At 44.0% G+C, this 19,392-nt stretch overlaps 2 protein-coding genes across 2 annotated transcripts; both read left to right on the forward strand.

The window, feature by feature from the left end:
* Nucleotides 1-14,365: 14,365 nt before the first annotated feature.
* Nucleotides 14,366-15,813, forward strand: PG986_012951 (uncharacterized protein; the record flags this gene model as incomplete). Its single annotated transcript, XM_066849173.1, has 4 exons — nt 14,366-14,459; nt 14,516-15,022; nt 15,087-15,179; nt 15,233-15,813. The coding sequence occupies 4 exons, from the start codon at nt 14,366-14,368 to the stop codon at nt 15,811-15,813; spliced, it is 1,275 nt and encodes a 424-aa protein (XP_066695869.1).
* A 969-nt stretch (nt 15,814-16,782) lies between these two features.
* On the forward strand, nt 16,783-18,589 carry PG986_012952 (uncharacterized protein; the record flags this gene model as incomplete). Its single annotated transcript, XM_066849174.1, has 3 exons — nt 16,783-16,902; nt 16,963-17,456; nt 17,512-18,589. 3 exons carry the CDS (start codon nt 16,783-16,785, stop codon nt 18,587-18,589), a joined length of 1,692 nt encoding a protein of 563 aa, XP_066695870.1.
* Nucleotides 18,590-19,392: the final 803 nt, after the last annotated feature.

The following is a 19,392-nucleotide window of genomic DNA, read 5'->3' on the forward strand; positions in this document are numbered from 1 at the left end:
GGTATGAGCTACCGCAGATCCTTCTCGACAAACTCTTTCTGGCTTCACGGCCAGTTCACTGTAGGGCCGTCTCCGGTAGTCTGGTTCTTCTCGGAGTCTGGGCGTCCTGGTGTATGAGTTTTGGTGATGCTTATATGGTATTGGTGGGCTTCGGCCACATCTACCTGCTGGGCTAAGCACCGCAGGATTCCAGTCAATGGCCTCTACTTCGGTGGACGCGTTTCACGATTTTCTGGTTGTCGTGGACGTGAGTGCCAGGGTGATGAAGTCGGACTCCCCACCTCCACGTGGTATCACCCGGGGACACTGCACTGATGTGTATGAGCCAAGCAGGGAGACGCGCCAGGATATGGTCATGCCGACACCCTCTATATTGGACGTGAGTTCTTAGCCCTCGTTGGCTGCGCCAACACCTGTCATTTCCCATACCGTCCACTTCACGACACAAGCAGCCTTCGACGCGAGGCAGCAAGCACCCAAATGTTTGGCAATGTAAGAAGCAGGCCGAGACCGCCGAGGTAACAATCATCTATTCCTCGGGACATTCTTCCCTTTGAGGCACCCTGCTAAACATGGTTAAGACCACCGCCGAGGCGAAGCAATAGAAGCTCGAGAACACCGGCCAGCGTATCTCTTCCTGATTTCCGTTCTCTTTTCTCTCTCGCCCTCAACCAATTCTCTGTCAGTACACCGCTATACAGACCCCTCCCCATGTCAGTTTCGTCCGATCCAAGGAGAAGATCGCTAACATGTCTTTCTAGCAGAACCAGACTTAGACCCAGACCTAGACCCAGACCCAGACCTAATGTAAGCGACATTCCAGTCTAGTCCGCATTGTTTCATGCGTTACCCATCCCTTAACGCATGCCCTCTCTTTAAAACATATATTAACTTAATACTATTAGAATATAATAAGAATAGTAAGTTCTCCTCTTTATATAACGTTTTAACGGATTTTTATTAATAATGATTTGAATTTATATGTTTATTAACGTATATTTTATTTACGGTTTTTATTTAATTTTAATTAAGTTAATATTTATATTAATAATAAATATATTAATTTATATATTATTATAATAAAGAATTAATAAGTTATACGGCGAACTCGTATATAATAATAGTATAGTTTTATTTTATATATATTATTAATATATTTATTAAGGATTTATTAATCGAGGCCGCGACGGTTAAAATAGTTAAAAAAGGTTTTTAAGGTAGTTTAACGCTCGTGGCGGCGTTTAAATCGTTTCGATATTTTTTTTAAGATTTATATTTTAAAGTTAACGTAATTTATAGTCTAATTAAATACATAGTTTAATTAAACACTTTCTTTTAATTTTATATAACTTATATTTTATGCCTTATACTTTTACTACCTACGATAGTAAATTAATAGAAAAAAAACGATATATAATTAACGCTTTAAACGCTTTAAAAAAACCCTAAATTACGCGTATAAGCCGCAGCGCGAATATATAATATCCCCTATATAATTTTACGTTACCGGCGTTATAATAGTATTTTATAACGAAATACGTAATCGCTACCGTAAAAGCTTATAAATTTCGAAAAGTAATTAATCGTATAATATATAATTAATTTAAATTCGCGATCGTTTTTATCTTAAATAAGTATTATTAAAAATATAGCGAATCGATTATTTAATTTACGCGACGCGGGACGCGTCGACGTTAATTAAGCCTCTAATTTCGTATAACGATAACTAGATTTTTAGACGCGTTTTAACCGAAAAATTAATTATTAAAGAATCCTTTACGAAAATCCCGACGCGTATTACGCGTAGTTTACTCTTATACGGAATATAATTAATAAATATAAAATTTGAGAGGAAGATATATATAATTTTAACGAAACCGGGTTTTTTATAGGTTAAATCTCGTTTAAAATAGTCGTAATCACCTCTAATTAACGCGGAAAGCCTAGGGTAATATAATAAAAGAACCGGGAATAGGTTATAATTATAAAAGGTGCACGAATTTAAGTAGTAACGATAGGTAAAGGGTGGTGAAAAAATAAAGCTAACGCTTATCCTTTTATATTTCTAAGGGGCCTAAATTTTTATATATATAAGGCGGCGGAGTAGAGCCGGAACCGGTACGTAAGCGCCCCGTTCTTTTTACTCTTATTACAACTATTCCCTTTTTTAAATAGGCGTCCCGACTATATAGGCGGCCTTGCTTACACAGTCCGCTTATTTTAACGGGAGTTTAATTAATAAAGAGTTCCGTAATAAGTTATAAAATAATAAAGTAAAAATAAAAAGTAAATAAAAAATAAATAAAGGGCGCGAGCGCCGAGACGTTTATATTTAAAGTGCCCCTCGGAATATAAATAAACCTGTAAAGTTATTAAACTTACGCTTAATATCCTTTTTATAACGTCGATTATAACTCTTTTTTATAATTATTAATACCACGGTTTCTTTTCCGTATCCTAATACTTTCGCGCCCGTTACTTTATCGTAACCCTTTTAATATCTTTTTACCTATTATAGCTACCGCTCGTTACCGAATTAATTTATTAAGTAGTTATAACGGCGTTTTTATTACTACCGCGGCCGATTAAGCTTATTATTTATACGTTTCGTTTTAAGCGGTTAATTATAAACTTTTTAAGGGTAAATTACCGGAGTTTAACTACGTTTTTAATAATCCGCGCTCTTTATCGTATAGTTAAATATATTTAACGCTCGGTTATATTAACGGCAATAAAATTTACGAGGCTATAAATATACGCAGTTTTTTCGGTATTAATAATATTTCGTTAACGTTTTATAATAGGTTCCCGGCGTTTTTATAAATAATTTTAATATCGTCGGCACTATTTTCTCGGGCCTAGCCGAATATTTCTAAAAAGTAAATAACGCCGATAAGTACGTTTTTTAGCCTTCCGCTATAAAGCGGGCAATATTTTTTACCGTTTCGTCGTTACTTTTACCCGTATAATCGAGGCTTATAAAGCCGAATTTAATATTAACGGCTCGAAGAAAACCGTTAAAATAAATAAAAACTCTCGGTTATTTTCTTTATAGCTACCGCGGGTGCTTAACGAATTTATTTTAAATAAAAAAACTTAATTAATTACTATTAAAAATACCTCGCCCGCGAAAATATTTTACGTAAACGCTTTTAACTTAACGCCCCTAACGCCGTAAGTTTAAGGATCCTTTTTTTATATTATATAGTTTCATTAACGTTTCTTTAAATTATTAACGAGTTTATAATTATTAAAGCTTTCGTTTAACCTTATTTACTACCCCGCGACCGTAACTTCGCTATTTAATATATAGCCTTCGGTTTCGTTTAAAAACGTATCGCCGCTTTTTTCGCCCGTATTAATAATAACGCCGTTAATAAATAAGCCGATTATTTTAAGGATCGTTTAAAACCCGTAGGTTTAGTTTTTTAAATAGAAGTTTCGTTTTTATTTCGGCCGCGTTTTTTTTTATTAAGTATATAGTTTAATCGGCGTAATACGGAACTTCGTAGCCTATTAAAAAAGCGTAGATATAATTACCGTTTAAACGAATAAGTTTAATTTTTACCGGGGCTCGGTTTCGGCCGTATTTTTATAATTATTAATTAATAACTTATTAAAATTTTTAGGTCGTTTCGGCCTCTTATTATAACTTTTTTTAAGCCTACCTCTCTTTTTCGTAGTTAATTAATCGACGTATACCCTTTTTTTATATTACGCGATTTTCGCCGGCGCGTTTTTTAGGTTTTCGGCCGGCTTTTATTAATTATATTTAAACGGCCAGCCTTTCCACTTTACTAGGTAATATACCTAGTTTTCCTATTTTATTTTATCTCGCATTTTCTTTACCTCCCACTTTTCGTCGGCCTTTAATTCCGGTATCGGGAGCGCTTTATCGACCCTCGCCGTTTATAGCTCTAATAGCTAGATAAAAAGAATATCGTGGAGCCGGGCGTATTTCTCGGGTAGAGCTAATTAATAAGTAAGGGTTCCGATACGCTTTAAAACCTTAAAAAGTTTAATGAATTTAGGGGCTAATTTTCGGTTTTAAACCTTTAGGTTTTTAATAAATAGGCCTACTATTTAGCCTACGCTTAAAATTAACGGCTTATAATAAAAATTATAATACTTCGTTTATTTTTTAATCGCTTTTCGCTATCTTTTTTTTATTCCCGCTTATAGTTCCTATAGTTTTAATAGCCGGTTTTTTACCGCAAAGGCCCTTTTCGAAAAGAAGTCGTCCTCGACAAATATTTGGAAATCCGGCTAATAACCGTAGGTTACCTCGAAAAAAAAGAGGCTTATTAATAAATTAACGGCTAAATTAATTACGAAAAAAGCAATATATAATAAGTTCGGCTATAATTTTAATTATTCCGCTGCGTAATAACGTAGGTAAATTTTAATAACCTAGTTTATACGCTTTATTTATTCGTTAGTTTATAAGTAAAACGTTATCGAATATTTTAATTTTACCCTACTCTCGTAATTTAACTCGGATTAAAAGGCGTTAATAAAAATAGCTCCCCGGTCCGAGAATAGCCCTTTTAAGCTCTTAAACTAGCACTTTATTTTTTTATAAAAAAGTTAGGCTAACTTTACGGCGTTAATAAAAGTTATTATTAAAAAGAAAAAAGATAGTTTAATATATTGGTTTATTATTATAAAAATAGCGTTAACGGTTTTTTTTATAATAAAAAGATTCCGGTAGGCCGGTAATAAAGTTTATATTATACTCTTTTTTAAAGTAACTTAATTACGATAACAACGCGAGCTCACCGTAGGGTTAATAGTGTTTCGCCTTTAAACCGAGGTATACCGAATAGCTTTTTATATATTCCGCTGCGTCGCTTCGTAGCTCGAACTAATAAATTTTTTTTTAAAAACTATATTATTCGGTCAAGGGAAAAGATCGATAATTCGGTCGAACCATCGAATAATCGAAAATAAACTTTATTATTTAAATCTACGAGGTCGAATTGACCTAGCCGAACCTTTATCGAGGGGACGCAGCTAAGGCGTTACGGTATGGATGATCCGATGGATAATCCGATGGTTGTTAACACCGGTCGCGCCGGACTCGCGTAAAGCTAATATTACCCGCGAAGCAACGTCGCGGCGTATAATTAAGGATTTTAAACGCTTTAAACGCGTCCTAGTAGCGAAAATGGCTCGAGAAGAGGTATCGAAGAAAGATTAAAGTATTTAAAGAAACTAATCGCTAATCTAGTAGCCTTTAGTAGTAGGCGTGAAGAGATTTTTTAAATAATTAGGGAACTTCGTATCGAAACGATCGAATTACGACCGTACCTCGACGACGACGATAATACGCTAGTAACCCGCGGGGAATTACGAAAAATAGTCGGAAAAGCTATCGTTTAAACTACGTAAAATTTTAAAGCTATATAGATTAAGTTTTGAGTTTAAATTATATTTACGCTGCGTAGTAGTAATTCTATTGCCTGGTAACCGAAAATTATCGTCTTAGTCCGTCGAAACCGCGAAGTAGTAATTAAAAACGTAAATTAATTTAACGATATTTAAAAAAAAAGGCTAGCAAATATTGTATAAAGCGTTAATACGGTAATCGGGTATAGCGAAATTATCGTAGCGAAAAAATTATTTAGCGGTGATATCGTTTTTATTTTTAAAAACGAGGCGAAAAAATATATAAAGAATAATGGATAGGTTTTAAACGTTTTCGGGATTAACGCGTAGCTTATTTATAAAAAACTCGCAATTATCGCGAAAAGGGTCTTAGCGAAAAAACTGCGGGATACCCACAACGAAGCCGCGTTACTACGTAGTTTATTTATAAATAAATATAACCCGAGAGAGATCTTAAAATGTAAGCGTAGCCTGCCGAAAAATCCCGAAGTACGCTACGCCTTTTTTATTTTGTATGCGAGCTCCGTTCAAGCTGCGAAAGATTTATGCGATAACGGCTTAATATGGGATTCCGAGATCTTCGATTATGAACCGTATAACGCTAGCCTTCGTATTTAATAGTACTATCGCTATTACGGCTACGGCTACGTAGTTAAGTATTATCGGAAGTAGTAGCGATATAGCTACTGCTCTATAATAATATACCCTGGGGGAGATTAAGAGTGCCCCTAGAAAGGATTACGAGGCAGGAAACGTTGTATTAATTACGGCAGGGAATACACGGCGTAGGATCGCGGCTGCCCCGTAGCGATCCAATAGAGAGAACGCGTAAAAGAAGCTTATACTTACCGGCCTCGCTAATTCGAAGTCCGTAATATCGGCGATAATTTAGCAGGAATAGGGCGTTTATTATTACCGATAACGCTCTTTATTAATAATAGAGAAGGGTATATAGTAATTTTACGGAAGAGAGGCCGCCCGCGATTCGATTTGATAGTGAGTAGTTAAGGCAGAGAGATACGCTCGTAAAGCCGGCGCGGTACTATTGTTCCCCTATTAGCGTAGGATATTATTATAATTTCGTAATTATAAGTTTACGAATAGTATATTAAAACGTTGTAGTATTAAAAGTAATAACGGTATTTGTTTTAATTAATTAAAAAGAGTACGATATATTAGTATTATAAAAAATATAAACGAACCCTCGTATATAGACCGCGTATTGCTTAGAGATAGTTAGGTATCGAGTAATTTACGGCGAGAGTCTTTATATTCGTAATTAAATCGAAGGAAAGAAGGGAAAAGATCGATAACTCGGTCGAACCATCGAATAATCGAAAACAAACTTTATTATTTAAATCTACGAGGTCGAATTAACCTAGCCGAACCTTTATCGAGGGGACGCAGCTAAGGCGTTACGGTATGGATAATTCGATGGATGATCCGATGGTTGTTGATACCGATCGCGCCGGACTCGCGTAGAGCTAGCACTACCCGCGAAGTAACGTCGCGGCGTATAACTAAGGACCTTAAACGCTTTAAACGCGTCCTAGTAGCGAAAATGGCTCGAAAAGAGGTATCGAAGAAGGATTAAAGTATTTAGAGAAACTGATCGCCAATCTAGTAGCCCCTAGTAGTGGGCGTAAAGAGATTTTCTAAATAATTAGGGAACTTCGCACCGAAACGACCGAACTATGACCGCATTTCGATAACGACGATAACGCGCTAATAACCCGCGGGGAATTGCGAAAAATAGTCGGAGAAACTATCGTTTAAGCTACGCAGGATTTTAAAGCTATATAAACTAAGTCCTGGGCTTAAGTTATATTTGCGCCGCGTGGTAGTAATCCTACTGCCTAATAACCGAAAGTTATCGTCCTAGCCCGCCGAAACCGCGAAGTAGTAATTAAAAGCGTAAATTAATCCAACGATATTTAAAAAAGGAGGCTAGTAAATATCGTGCAAAGCGTTAATACGGTAATCGGGCATAGCGAGGTTATCGTAACGAGGAAACTACTTAGCGGCGATATCGTTTTTACCTTTAAAAACGAGGCGAAGAAACATGCAGAAAATAATGGATGGGTTTTAAACGCTTTCGGAATTAACGCGCAGCTTACTTGTAGAGAACTCGCAGTTATCGCGAAAGGGGTCTTAGCGAAAAAGCTGCGGGATACTTACGACGAAGCCGCGTTACTACGTAACTTGCTCGCAAATAAATACAACCCGAGAGAGATTTCGAAATATAAGCGTAGCCTACCGAAGAATCCCGAAGTATGCTACGCTTCTTTTATTCTGTATGCGAACTCCGTCTAAACTGCGAAGGATTTGTGCGATAACGGCTTAATATAGGATTCCGAGATTTTCGACTGCGAACCGTATAACGCCAGCCTCCGCATCCAATAGTACTACCGCTATTACGGCTACGGCTACGTAGTTAAGTATTATCGGAAGCAGCAGCGATGTGGCTACTGTTTTACAGTAGTACACCCTGGGGAGACTAAGAGTGCCCCTAGAGAGGACCACAAGGCAGGAAACGTTATGTTAATTACGGCAGGGAATACACGGCGTGGGATCGCGGCTGCCCCGTAGCGATCTAGTAAAGAGAATGCGTGAGAAAAGCTTATATTTATCGGCTTCGCCAGTTCGAAGTCCGTAGTACTAGCGACAGCTCGGCAAGAATAGGGCGTTTATTATTACCGACGACGCTCCCTATTAACGATAAAGAAAGGTATACAGTAGTTTCGCGGAAGAGAGGCCGCCCGCGATTCGATTCGATAGCGAGCAGTTAAGGTAGAGAGATACGCTCGTAAAGCCGGCGCGGCACCGTCGTTTCCCTATTAACGCAGGATATTATTATAGTTTTATAATTATGAGTTTACGAATAGTATATTAGAACGTCGTAGTATTAAAAGTAATAACGGCACTTGTTTTAACTAATTAAGAGGAGTACGATATATTAGTATTATAAGAAGTATAAACGAACCTTCGTACGTAAACCGCGTACTGCTTAAAGACAGCTAGGTATCGAGTAATTTACGGCGAGGGCCGAGCGGCTATCTATATATATAAACGCCTCGATATCGTTAAGCTAGAGATTAAAGCAGGCCCCGATTAAGCTACCGTTACGATACCGAGGGGAAAAAGTAGCCGTTTTATTATATGGTTTATATATTTGCTAATTTAAGAAACTTTTCGATGGCGGAGCTCTTTAAACGACCTCGATATGACCTCGTACCCCGGGCGATATTTACTCGTCGGAGACTTTAATATACACTATCCGCTTTAAAACGTGTATGGCAGGAAATCGTACGAAGTAGACAACCTTTTTACCTTTACGGACTAATAGAACCTAGAGTTAGCTACGCTATATGGAGAAATTACGAAACGACGCTACGAATAAAGAGATTCTACGCTAAACCTGGCCTGGGTGACACGAAGAACGATAATTTTATATAAAGGAGACCCTGGCTTAAAAGGTTTTGACCACAGGGTATAGGTCGTCCGCGTCGAACTAGAAGCTAACTCGTTACGAGGTAGTAAAACGAAAGCAGAGGGATGGAATTGGACGATATTAAATAAAGGGTTAGCACGGGCGGAAGCCGGAGTACGTTTAATTAATATCGCCGAGTTAATAAGCCCGGAAGAGCTGGATTAAGCTGTTAATAACTTTATAGGCGACCTACGAAAGATTACCGATATAGTAGCCCTAAAAAACCCCCTATACTGGTAAAGGTACGCCCTGGTAGTTATCGGAGGTTTAAAAAGTGTAGACTATAACGAAATAACGATACCGAGCCTATCTCGCGGTACCCTCGTAATATACTTAGAACTAATATACCGAGTCGAAAACGGACTTAGAGAGAATCGTTTAAATAGCGAAAACGAAAAGCTGGCGCTACGTAGTTACCGCTGCTTCCTACGATTTTAAAATACTTTAGTCGCTTGAACGATGGGCCCGACTACGGAGCTGGACGCTACTACAGACAGCGGGAATCTTAGAATTACGATGTAGCGAAAAAGCTGTTAACGAGGCGCGAAGCCACGACGAGAAAGCTACGCTCTTTTCGGAGAGGTTTTTCTTTAACCTAGAAACCGACCTTACGAACTTAAATACCGTACCGAACCACGCCCTTAGCCTTACCCCTATCGAGGCAAAGGTAACGGCTAAGGAAATAAAAAATATTATTAAGTAGACGAAACCCTGGAAGGCTTTAGGGGAAGACTTTTTACCTCCTAGTTTCTTTAAAGCGTGTGGGGAACCCTTTTTCTGGACGTTAGCCGGCTTGGCGATAACGAGCTTCCGGCTTACCTACTTCTTTAAACGTTTCCGTACGGCAAAGGTTATCGTAATCCTAAAGTTAAATAAAACAGTAACCGAAAAGCAGACACCTAGTGGATAGAGACCTATTTTATTATTTAATACGGTCGGGAAGGTAATAAAGATAGCTATAAACCGGCGAATTACCGGAATAGCCGAGGAGTATTCGTTTTTACCTAAAAGCTAAATAGGGAACCGGACGCAGCGGTTTACCGAGCTAGCTATTCGACTAATTACCGACGTCGTCCGTATAACGTAATAATAAAAGGGCGTCGTTTCCCTCTTTCAGTTTAATATTAAAGGCGTTTTCGATACAGTTAATTATAAAAGACTAATTATTACACTTTACGAGAAGGGACTGCCGGATTAGGTTTGCCGATGGGTCGAGAGCTTTATTATGGACAGATCGGTCCACTTTTATTTCGACGGCAAGTCGTTAAAGAGGATTTAGCTCCGCGTTAGTATTTCGTAAAGCTCTCCGCTATCACCGATCTTTTTTATTTTTTATATCGCTATACTATATAAGGAATTAAAAGCGTACGAGCAGCTTATTATCGTCGGATTCGCGGATGATACGAATCTTATTGCTGTAGGGCTAAACCACGTTACGAATTACCGAAACCTAGAAAGAGCCTAGGAGACTTGTAGCCGTTGGGCACGTACGAAAGGGATGGAGTTCGAACTTAAAAAGAGCGGGCTTATTCATTTTATTAAAGCGCGAAAAGCTTATACGCTACAGGTACGCCTCGAAGACGCTGTTATAACGCCGGTAACCTTTGCGAAATTCCTCGGCGTTTAGCTTTATCGGAAGTTATAATAGAAGGACTATATCTTAAAAATTAAAGCGAAAATGGCAACTTAAACATTAGTTCTTATTAGGTTCGCAGCGTCAGCTTGGGGATGTTCGGTACGAAAGGCAAAGGAGCTTTATACGAAGGTAATACGTAGCGTATTCGCATACGGAGCGTCGGCTTGGTATAGAGTGGGCGATACCGAAAAAGGGCCAGCCTTTAGCTTTATAATAGTTTAGAACTCCTATCTCCGGACCGTAATAGGGGTATATAAGGCGACCCTTTAATGTTACTTAGAGATTGAAGCGGCAGTTCCCCCTTTCGATTTTTATCTAAGTGCGAGGGTAGCTAGCTTCGAGATACGTATAGAGATTACCGGGAAACTATAACTTTTACGCGGCGCCTGTATAAAAGCGGCAGAGATTATTAATAAAGAACGTAGCGCAAGGAGAAGGAGACAAAGGAGACCCTAAAGGGCTATTAGCGAAGCCCTTACGACTTTATGGCTAAGCGATGCTTAATTAATGTTAGCTAAATAATGGCTAGATGGTTAAACGGTTAAATAAGCGCTTAAAGAGAAATGGGAATAAAGATAGTTTTATGCCGTTATTTCGACGCGAGGCCGCCGCGAATTAGCTATAAAGTCGCCGCTAGACTGGGGAGCGTACCGTTGTTACGACGATATACTTAAGCACGAAATATCGGTCTTAATATAAATACGCATTGGAAGAATAGGGCTTAAGTCGTTCTTATTTACCTGTCGGGTTCTAAACGTCCCGACGCCGCTATGTAACTGCGGTGAAGGACGGGAAACAGCCGAACACCTAATCCTATACTGTAAAAACTTCGAGGGAAGACAAGAGCAGCTAGCAAGACAGCTAGCACTTAGTCCGCTGCGAACTCGTCGCGATTTAGCGGCGCTTACTATAGAAAAAGATACGGCGAAGGTTATCGCAAAGTGGCTTTTACGGACCGGTCGACTGCCGCTATATAAGTTAATAATAGAGATTAGGGGACCACCCGAACCTGGATAATCTCTCTTCAGGCCCTAAAGCAAGGGTTACTAGGCTGGTGGGTAAGAACCAGCATGGTAACGTCGAGTACGTAAGGTAGATTTTACGATATTGGCAGCGTGTATTTTTAGTCCAGCTTCGGCACGGTTTATTACACGAGGAACTAGGTAGATGTACCGAAGGCCTTCGGCATACGGCGTACTATTAATAATAATAATAATATATTACGTAGTAATAAACCACGTTATAAATATTGTTAAAATTAAATAATAACGATATAATTACCTTAAACTATTAAGGTTTAATACTTAAGATTATATATAACAATTAAAAGCTAACACTTAGCTAGGTCTTTCGAGTAACTTAAATATTTAGTTGCTTATTAACTTCTTTCGTTAATATATATAGGTGGGCACTCACAAGACTACATTAATCGTAAGCAATTTACATCCATTATAAATATACCTAAGAAAGCAATCCTGGATGTGGGATTAGTGCCAATATTCCAATTAGCTCTGCTTATTAATATATGTGGTGTAATGGTCAAGGAGGGGAAACAGCCCGCTGGCTTATATCCCGACCGGCATACGTGAATGCAAGTCGGGGATGTGGCTTCTCCTCCAGCCATTCTCCAAACACACGTACATATGTCGTGACTTCTTTCCCGATCCAATGTGACACAATGGTGTTAACCTGATCATGGCGGGGGATTCGGATTGAGCCAGCGCAGAATTCCTGGGCGAGAAAGGAGGCTGTTGCCCCAAAGTCGTTGCAGCAATGTAGCAAGGCCCGACAATGCGAAGGTGAGCATAGAGGCGTTGGTGACGGAAGCTCTCATGAACATAACCGCGATCATTACGCCTGATACAGGGCTCTAACCACGTAGATGCGAGAAAAATCACCGCATCCTGTTGGTTAGACCCTACTTGTTAAAATAAATCTGTTGGCCGTTGGTAGAAATGTACGTTATGGGAGCGTGACTCCCATTGTTCCTACCTGATTTAGGCAGCCAACCGCAAATATCGCCTCACTATCTGGTATACCCCGCCTCTTTCGATTTAGGTATATGGCCGGTCCATTTCGACAGGAGGCTCGCCAATTCTCAACCGGCGCGTATGCGCGTGCTCTGCACCAGCACCAGCACGGCGCGTAGAGTCATTGGAAACGCACGTGGCTGTGCACTCCATCTGACATCGCCCGTTCGACCGCCTGAGAGGACGCGTGATGTGATGCATACATGCTAAGTCATCCGGCGAAGCACGGGTGCGCATAGGTGGGTGATTTCCGACATACTGGTCCAGCACATCGCGAGCTCTGGCCATTGGATGAGGAGCCGCGTGTGGGGGCCACTATTACTGGATCTAAGTAGCATCAATGTAGAGCCAGGAATATGATCTAACAAGTAAGCTGACGAGCAGACCCAACAATTCCCGTGCAGCCGAACCCATATTTGCGACCTGCCGTCTCTACCCGCCTAGTTGCGCATCGCCCTCGCCCCCAATAGCGGTTGGTCCAGTTGGACTTAACCGACAGCTCGTCTCACCTTTACTTCCGCAGGCTCCTTACCCTGCCAATTGCGTATCTGCCGCCCCAATATTGCATGCAAGGTCATAATCAATTTAAGTACTTGATGTGCATATCTTGGCGTGCGGTCTGCGGCCAACCTCTGCTGTTGGTGTGACAGCCACGCAGCCACCCTTGTGCCTTTTAATGATGACAACTTCAGCAATGAGGAACTTCGGCCATTGCCGCTTTTCGCCGCTTGCAAATTGCGTGAACACACTGATGACTGTGTAGTTTGGCGTGGATTTGGGAGTTTTCGAATGTTCGTTGACCTATTAGAGGATCCTAGATCAGCTGTCAGCAACATATCACATCTTAAATGGTTAGTCAGTGTGTACACCAATGCTGAAAGCACCAATCAGTATAGAGGCAAGGGCAGGGAGAGCTCAGTTAAACTGAGCATCAGTGTGGGTAGTCAGACGTGCTTGACAGCCGGCTTGCATGCTTGAGTGATAAGTGTGGGTGGGCATCGGGAGAGCAATGCTGTGTGGTTTGCGATATAAGCCAGTGAACGTCTTCTCGGCCGGAGCCAGTAGCAAATCTATTTAGGCTGTGGATTGGCTGACCAGCATTTGATAGCCTCGTTTCGATCAAAATTCTGTTGGGCAATGATTAAAGCAATCGAGACCCCCTTCACTGTGCCCCAGTGACGGAGTGGGCTGGTAGAAGAGATAACAGTGTCAGCCAGGGGTTGCATTCTCCAGTGGCTCTGTATATTGATTGCCACTCTAGGTCGCGGCCCATTCGGCAGTTGGTGCCTACCTACCTCCTAGTCAGCAGCGGCATCGTGCATATTAATTGGATATCGCTGGCTATTATTAGTCGAGTACCCGACACCTTTCACTCGCTGCGTATCCGGGACACACCGGGCGTTCTCAGCTCAAATGGACATACCCTTACTCGATGAATATCTGCCAACAAAATGAAGACACCTGAAGATGGCCAAAATTTTGCCCAGTAAGGCTGAGTCCGCATCGATGTGCATTAGCTGTGCCATAGCCGTGTGGGGGCAGGCCTGCCCGTGTCGGCAACTGTTGCACAGCATGCCACCTTGGGCAGTTGCCTCGCCCCTCCGTGCCACTACGATCTTGAAGGTCAAGCATATCGTGGCATTCTGAATCCCATATCCCCACATCTAGGTACAACTATATACGTTGCCTCTCGCTTGAATCCCTTCCCCCAAGGACCAGATTCAGTATCTATACCGACCCTTTCTGGTAATTACAGGTACTTACAGTTCAATCACCGTATTCAGAATTGATTTTGCAGCTTCTCCTAGATTCGATCCCGACATGGACAACCTTCAGTCCTTGAATTGGACCCTCATCAATGAGATGGCGGCGTCTCTCACGCGGGAGCAGCGAGACCAGGCAGAGTGGAGGATGCGTAATTCCAGCCGGCTGCCCATGAGGGACTATCAGGTAACCTATGAATGGCGACAGTTTTCAGTTTCTCGCAGTTGCTGACCGATTATGTGTCGTTGTCGCAGGTCGCGATAGGCATCCTTTTCGCTCTAGCCTCGCTGGCCTTCGTCGGTCGCATCGCCATCCGTATCTGGTCTCGACGCCGGCTTAGCCTCGACGACGCGTTCCTGGCCCTCGGTTACTTGTCCCTGACCGTGTCGACCGTCATCTTCTACGTGCGGGCCCGGATGCTATACTACAACTTCGCTTTGGTGAGAGGGGACCTGATCATCTCGCTCATCGCGTCTCAGGAAATGCAAGACGTTCTCGACCAGAAGTACTGGTCGTTCTTTTACATGGCCCTCATGTTCGCCGCAATTTTCTTGGTCAAGTTGAGCTACTTCGCACTATTCCGGCCGCTGCTCAGACAGATGCCCAAGGCCTTCATTAGGTATTACTGGGCTTCCGTCGTCCTTACCGTGGTTTCTGGTATCTTCCTGGCGCTGGTGCACTTGATCCTATGCCCTTACTTTGGTACAAGTTCAAGTAAGGACCCCCAAGCCACCCAAGTACGATGGCGTTGGTGAACACCTGCTGACGAAGAATGTAGCGAAATGCATTCCCAGACTGCCTGTATCTGACGAGCTCTTGGTTTTCACGTTCTGGATCGGACCAGTTCTTGACGGCTTGACTGACATTGCTAGTACGTCCAGCAATCATAATTGCCTGAAGGTTTATTTCACTAACGTTCCTCAGTCGTGTCGATTCCCATCATCGTTCTGCGTAAAGCTCAGATGCCCCTGTTGAGCAAGATCGGGCTTGCTGTCTTCATGTGCCTCTCGCTGTTCATGCTGGCTTGCTCGATCATACGTGCGGCAGCCACCTATTACCATGGCGCGCTAGATGCACCCTGGATGTCCTTTTGGGTCCATGGCGAGGCCTGCATCGGTGTCGTCATGGCCTCGATCACCGTATACCGGTCGGTCTTGATCGGGTCGGGCAAGCAGTTGGGCAAGGTTCAGAAATACTTGGAGAAGCTTATAAGGAGTCGCGAGTCTGAGAGCGTGGGTCAAGTGAATAACCAAGCAGGAACCACTCGGAGCCGGTTTGGTCGACTTTTGCTTTCCAAGATACCCACAGCCACTCTGACAGGACTTGCCACGCTGTTCGCTGAGTCGACCCGGATTCAGGGGCCCAGCGGGCACATGACAAACAATTCCGGGCTCGAGCTGGGCGATGCGGACTACCACGAACACCTGAGAGACACCCTGTATAGGAGTGACCCTAAACCTACCAGTGGATCCGATCGGCAACAGAGCCAGGAGAGTCGGCACTAGCCCGGGGTTTGACGAGGAGTACTCGTGATGTTAACATCATATGGGTACCACTTTCGGTCCATGACGAACAATATTATTGGGTCTATCATCGCCTATGGTTGTTGGACAGAAGAACCCATGTCTAGAGTAGTGTCTCGAACTCACTGAAGTCTGGATTTACGCACGGGGAGCTCGTTTTGGGATTCTCGCACGGTGTTGTCATTCCTTTTCTGGGGGTCTTGGACCTGATGAGTAAATGTGAGGGTGGTGAGGGAGCATATTATACTTTGGTCGTTTTAGAACGTTGATTCCACTGTCTATCTTGCTATTTTACTATATAAATGGGTTAATATGAATAAGCCGGACTATCGTCTATTCACGGGCGTTATTGATGGTATATCGAATGTCCGCACATCCAGGCATCGTTTTCGCCAATGAATGGATACCGTTACTGCAATATGGGACGGGCGATCAGATAGTAGAATAACAGAACATCTCGACGGAGATGACCCGGTAGAGATGATCTGTCGAGCCTGGATATGGTGTCTGCCAGTACTCGCCGGCCGGTCAGGCTGCCACTCGTGGGCTGGCGTGGGCCATGCGGACCACAGCCCATAAGCCTGAAGGCAACTTCCCATCAATAGTCAGCGTCGTAAATGCATGCTCTGATCGCACCAATGGCGCACTTCAAGTCACTTGGCTGCCTAGGCAGTTTGTGCTACAGCAGCTGCATCGCCCCGGAAATGGTGTTTGTTTTTGTTTTTTGACGCCCCCCACTTGGGACATGCTGGTCGGTGATTTCTTGTGTTACAGTGCAGGTAGACCCCCCATGCCATCTCCCGCATGGTGGTGCGGGCGGATATGTTTGCCGACCGGTGCCGCCACCCCTCAGTCCCAAGTGGCAGTCAAAACCATTCTTTGTTACCCTCCTTAAATCCATCGTTTTCTTCTCCGTCTCCATTTTCCTGCCTGATTCGTTCGCCCTCGAAGATGCCGTGGTCTACCGTCTTGTCTACAGCAGGTATCCTGCTGGGTACATTTCTCGGATACATCCTCACCGTTTCCTACAATCACCGCCGCAGAATCAATGGGCTCCGCAAACGAGGTGTAGTGAGTTCGCAACCTTGCAAGCTTGACTTTCACCACCACCTAGATTAACACAGTTCGTAGCCCATGCCCGAGGGGTGGAGCTGGATCACAGGGCACCTGCTCGTGCTTCAAAAGTACCTCGACCGAATGCCGCCCAACGCGGCCCTGACATCAGCAACGCGGGAGATGTGCGGGGAGCTGTTCCCCGACACGGAGATGTGTCTCATCGACCTCTGGCCCTTCTACCCGCCGCATTTCATCGTCTTCAACCCGGAGGCGATCAGCCAAGTCTGCAACAAGGATAACCTGCCCAAGTTAGCTTTCATGTCTCGGCTGATGCGCCAGGTGACCGGTGGCCCGGATCTGCTCTCCATGGACGGTGATGAATGGAAGCACTGCAGGTCCCTCTTCAACCCCGGCTTCAGTACCGGCGCGATGAGCAACAACGTCCCCCACATTGTCGACTCGATCCTGGTCTTTCGCCAAAAGCTGATTGGCATGATAGGCCAAGGGATGTTCCCGCTTGATGAATATACCACCCGGCTGACCGCGGAAATCATTTTGAAAGTCTCGCTGTAAGGCATTGCTGTCACCCACTCTCCTTGTCTACCTCTACTAATCAAGTTGAAGCGGCGATGATTCCAACTACCAGCGCTCTCCAAACCCTCTTATTACGGCACTTAGACGCATCCTGGAATGGCATTCCTTCTGGGATCCTCGAATCTTGCTGCACCCCCTCCGCCCTATGGTGCAGGCCTATCACGGCTACCTGATCAACACTTACATTCGAAAGCTATTGGACAGGCAGTACCTAGAGGTCAAACATACCGAGTTAGCAAAAGGGCAGGACGAAGACCCCAAATCCATCAAATCCGTCACGACCCTCGCGCTGGAAACATACCTGAGGGACACGAATCCCGCCCCTCAGAAGGATAGTCTGGACGAAGGGTTTGCGCACATGCTCGCGTCTCAGATCAGATTGTTTCTATTCGCCGGCACCGACTCGACTTCCACTGTGTTGGTCTACTTGTACCACATCCTGGCCAAGCATCCGGACGCACTGGCCAGGCTGAGGAAAGAACACGATGAGGTGTTTGGGCCGGACCCGGGCGACGCCGCGGACCTTTTGAAGGAGAGGCCCAGCCTCCTGAACAGCTGCAAGTTCACACTGGCCTTCATCAAGGAGACGTTGCGTCTCTATTCGCCCGCCGGAACCATGCGTGCCGGGCTCCCGGGCGGCACCATCACCGACCTCCGGGGCCACGCACACCCCCTAGACGGCCTCGGCATCCACGTCCTGCACCAAGCGCTGCACGTCAACCCCCGCGTCTGGCCCCGACCCTACGAGTTCCTGCCTGAGCGGTTCCTCGTCGGGCCCGGCCACGAGCTGTACCCGTCCCCGGCGGCGTACCGCCCCTTCGAGCAGGGGCCCAAGAACTGTCTCGGCCTGACGTTGGTCCACAACGAGCTCAGGATCGCCCTGATCCTCACCTGCCGCGATCTCACGATCACGGATGCGTACGACGAGCTTGATGCCAAGACGGATAACGCTGTGGGTCCGCTCGCGAAGCTCAAGAGGCAGTTGTTTGGCGCGGCGAACAAACCGAGAACCGTGTGTGGTGAGAGGGCCTATCAAACGGACGCCCCCGGCGGCCACCCGATTGACGGTTACCCTTGTCGTGTCGAGTGGGCGGCGGCGGAGCTCTGAAGTTTTACATTGCATATATATTTGTGTTGTATTCGTCTTTAGCCACGCGGAGGCGGAATACTACACACTCGAAAGGGAGGCCTTTACGCTGTATGTGAGAAGCCAAGGACATATTATTAGATACTACGTGTTATGACCACTCGATTTCATTTCTTGTGACCTTCGTCCCCTCTGCTATCCCTTGCTTAATAATCAGGAGTATCGCGTCCGAGCTTTCCCAACTCAGCCCCTTTCCAGAGCGTTGGGAGCCAATGAGCTTGTATACCGAATAGATCCAACCCAACAACCCACCATCACGCGCTCAGTCAATCGGACTCTTATCATATGCCCATATTTCCGAAGTTGGAGTTGAAGCGAATATTCATGTGCAGTCGGTAGATATTGTTTCATGTCTAGCCAGGAATGATTTCTAGACGAGTTCAAGTCCAGGGATCAGTAGTGAGCAGACCTGATCTGCTGGTCGCCAATAGCCCTATGCTGCAGAATGGAGCGGTAGGACGGCGGGAACAGTATGCGCAGAAAGAAGGCCGAAATCCGGCCTGGGGGATCTTGCCGCTCGTCAGGTTGCTCCTTCGTTGACATTCGAGGCCTCGACGCCTCTGATTCCAGGTCAGCATTATGTCCCGGCGCCGATTGATTGACCCGACGAAACAGAGGACAACACTTACCTTTTGAGTAACATCTAGTCTCATTCATGGCCGCGGATGAGTAATGAGCTTTCGATTGCCCAAGTTGCTGTCGTGTTCGCAGGGTAGGTAAATTGATTGAAAGAGTTGACTGGAGATCCGGACCTACCGGAGTGG

This window comes from Apiospora aurea (genome assembly GCF_038362705.1).
Source record: "Apiospora aurea strain CBS 24483 chromosome Unknown utg000008l_segment0_segment0, whole genome shotgun sequence".
Classification (NCBI taxonomy): domain Eukaryota; kingdom Fungi; phylum Ascomycota; class Sordariomycetes; order Amphisphaeriales; family Apiosporaceae; genus Apiospora; species Apiospora aurea.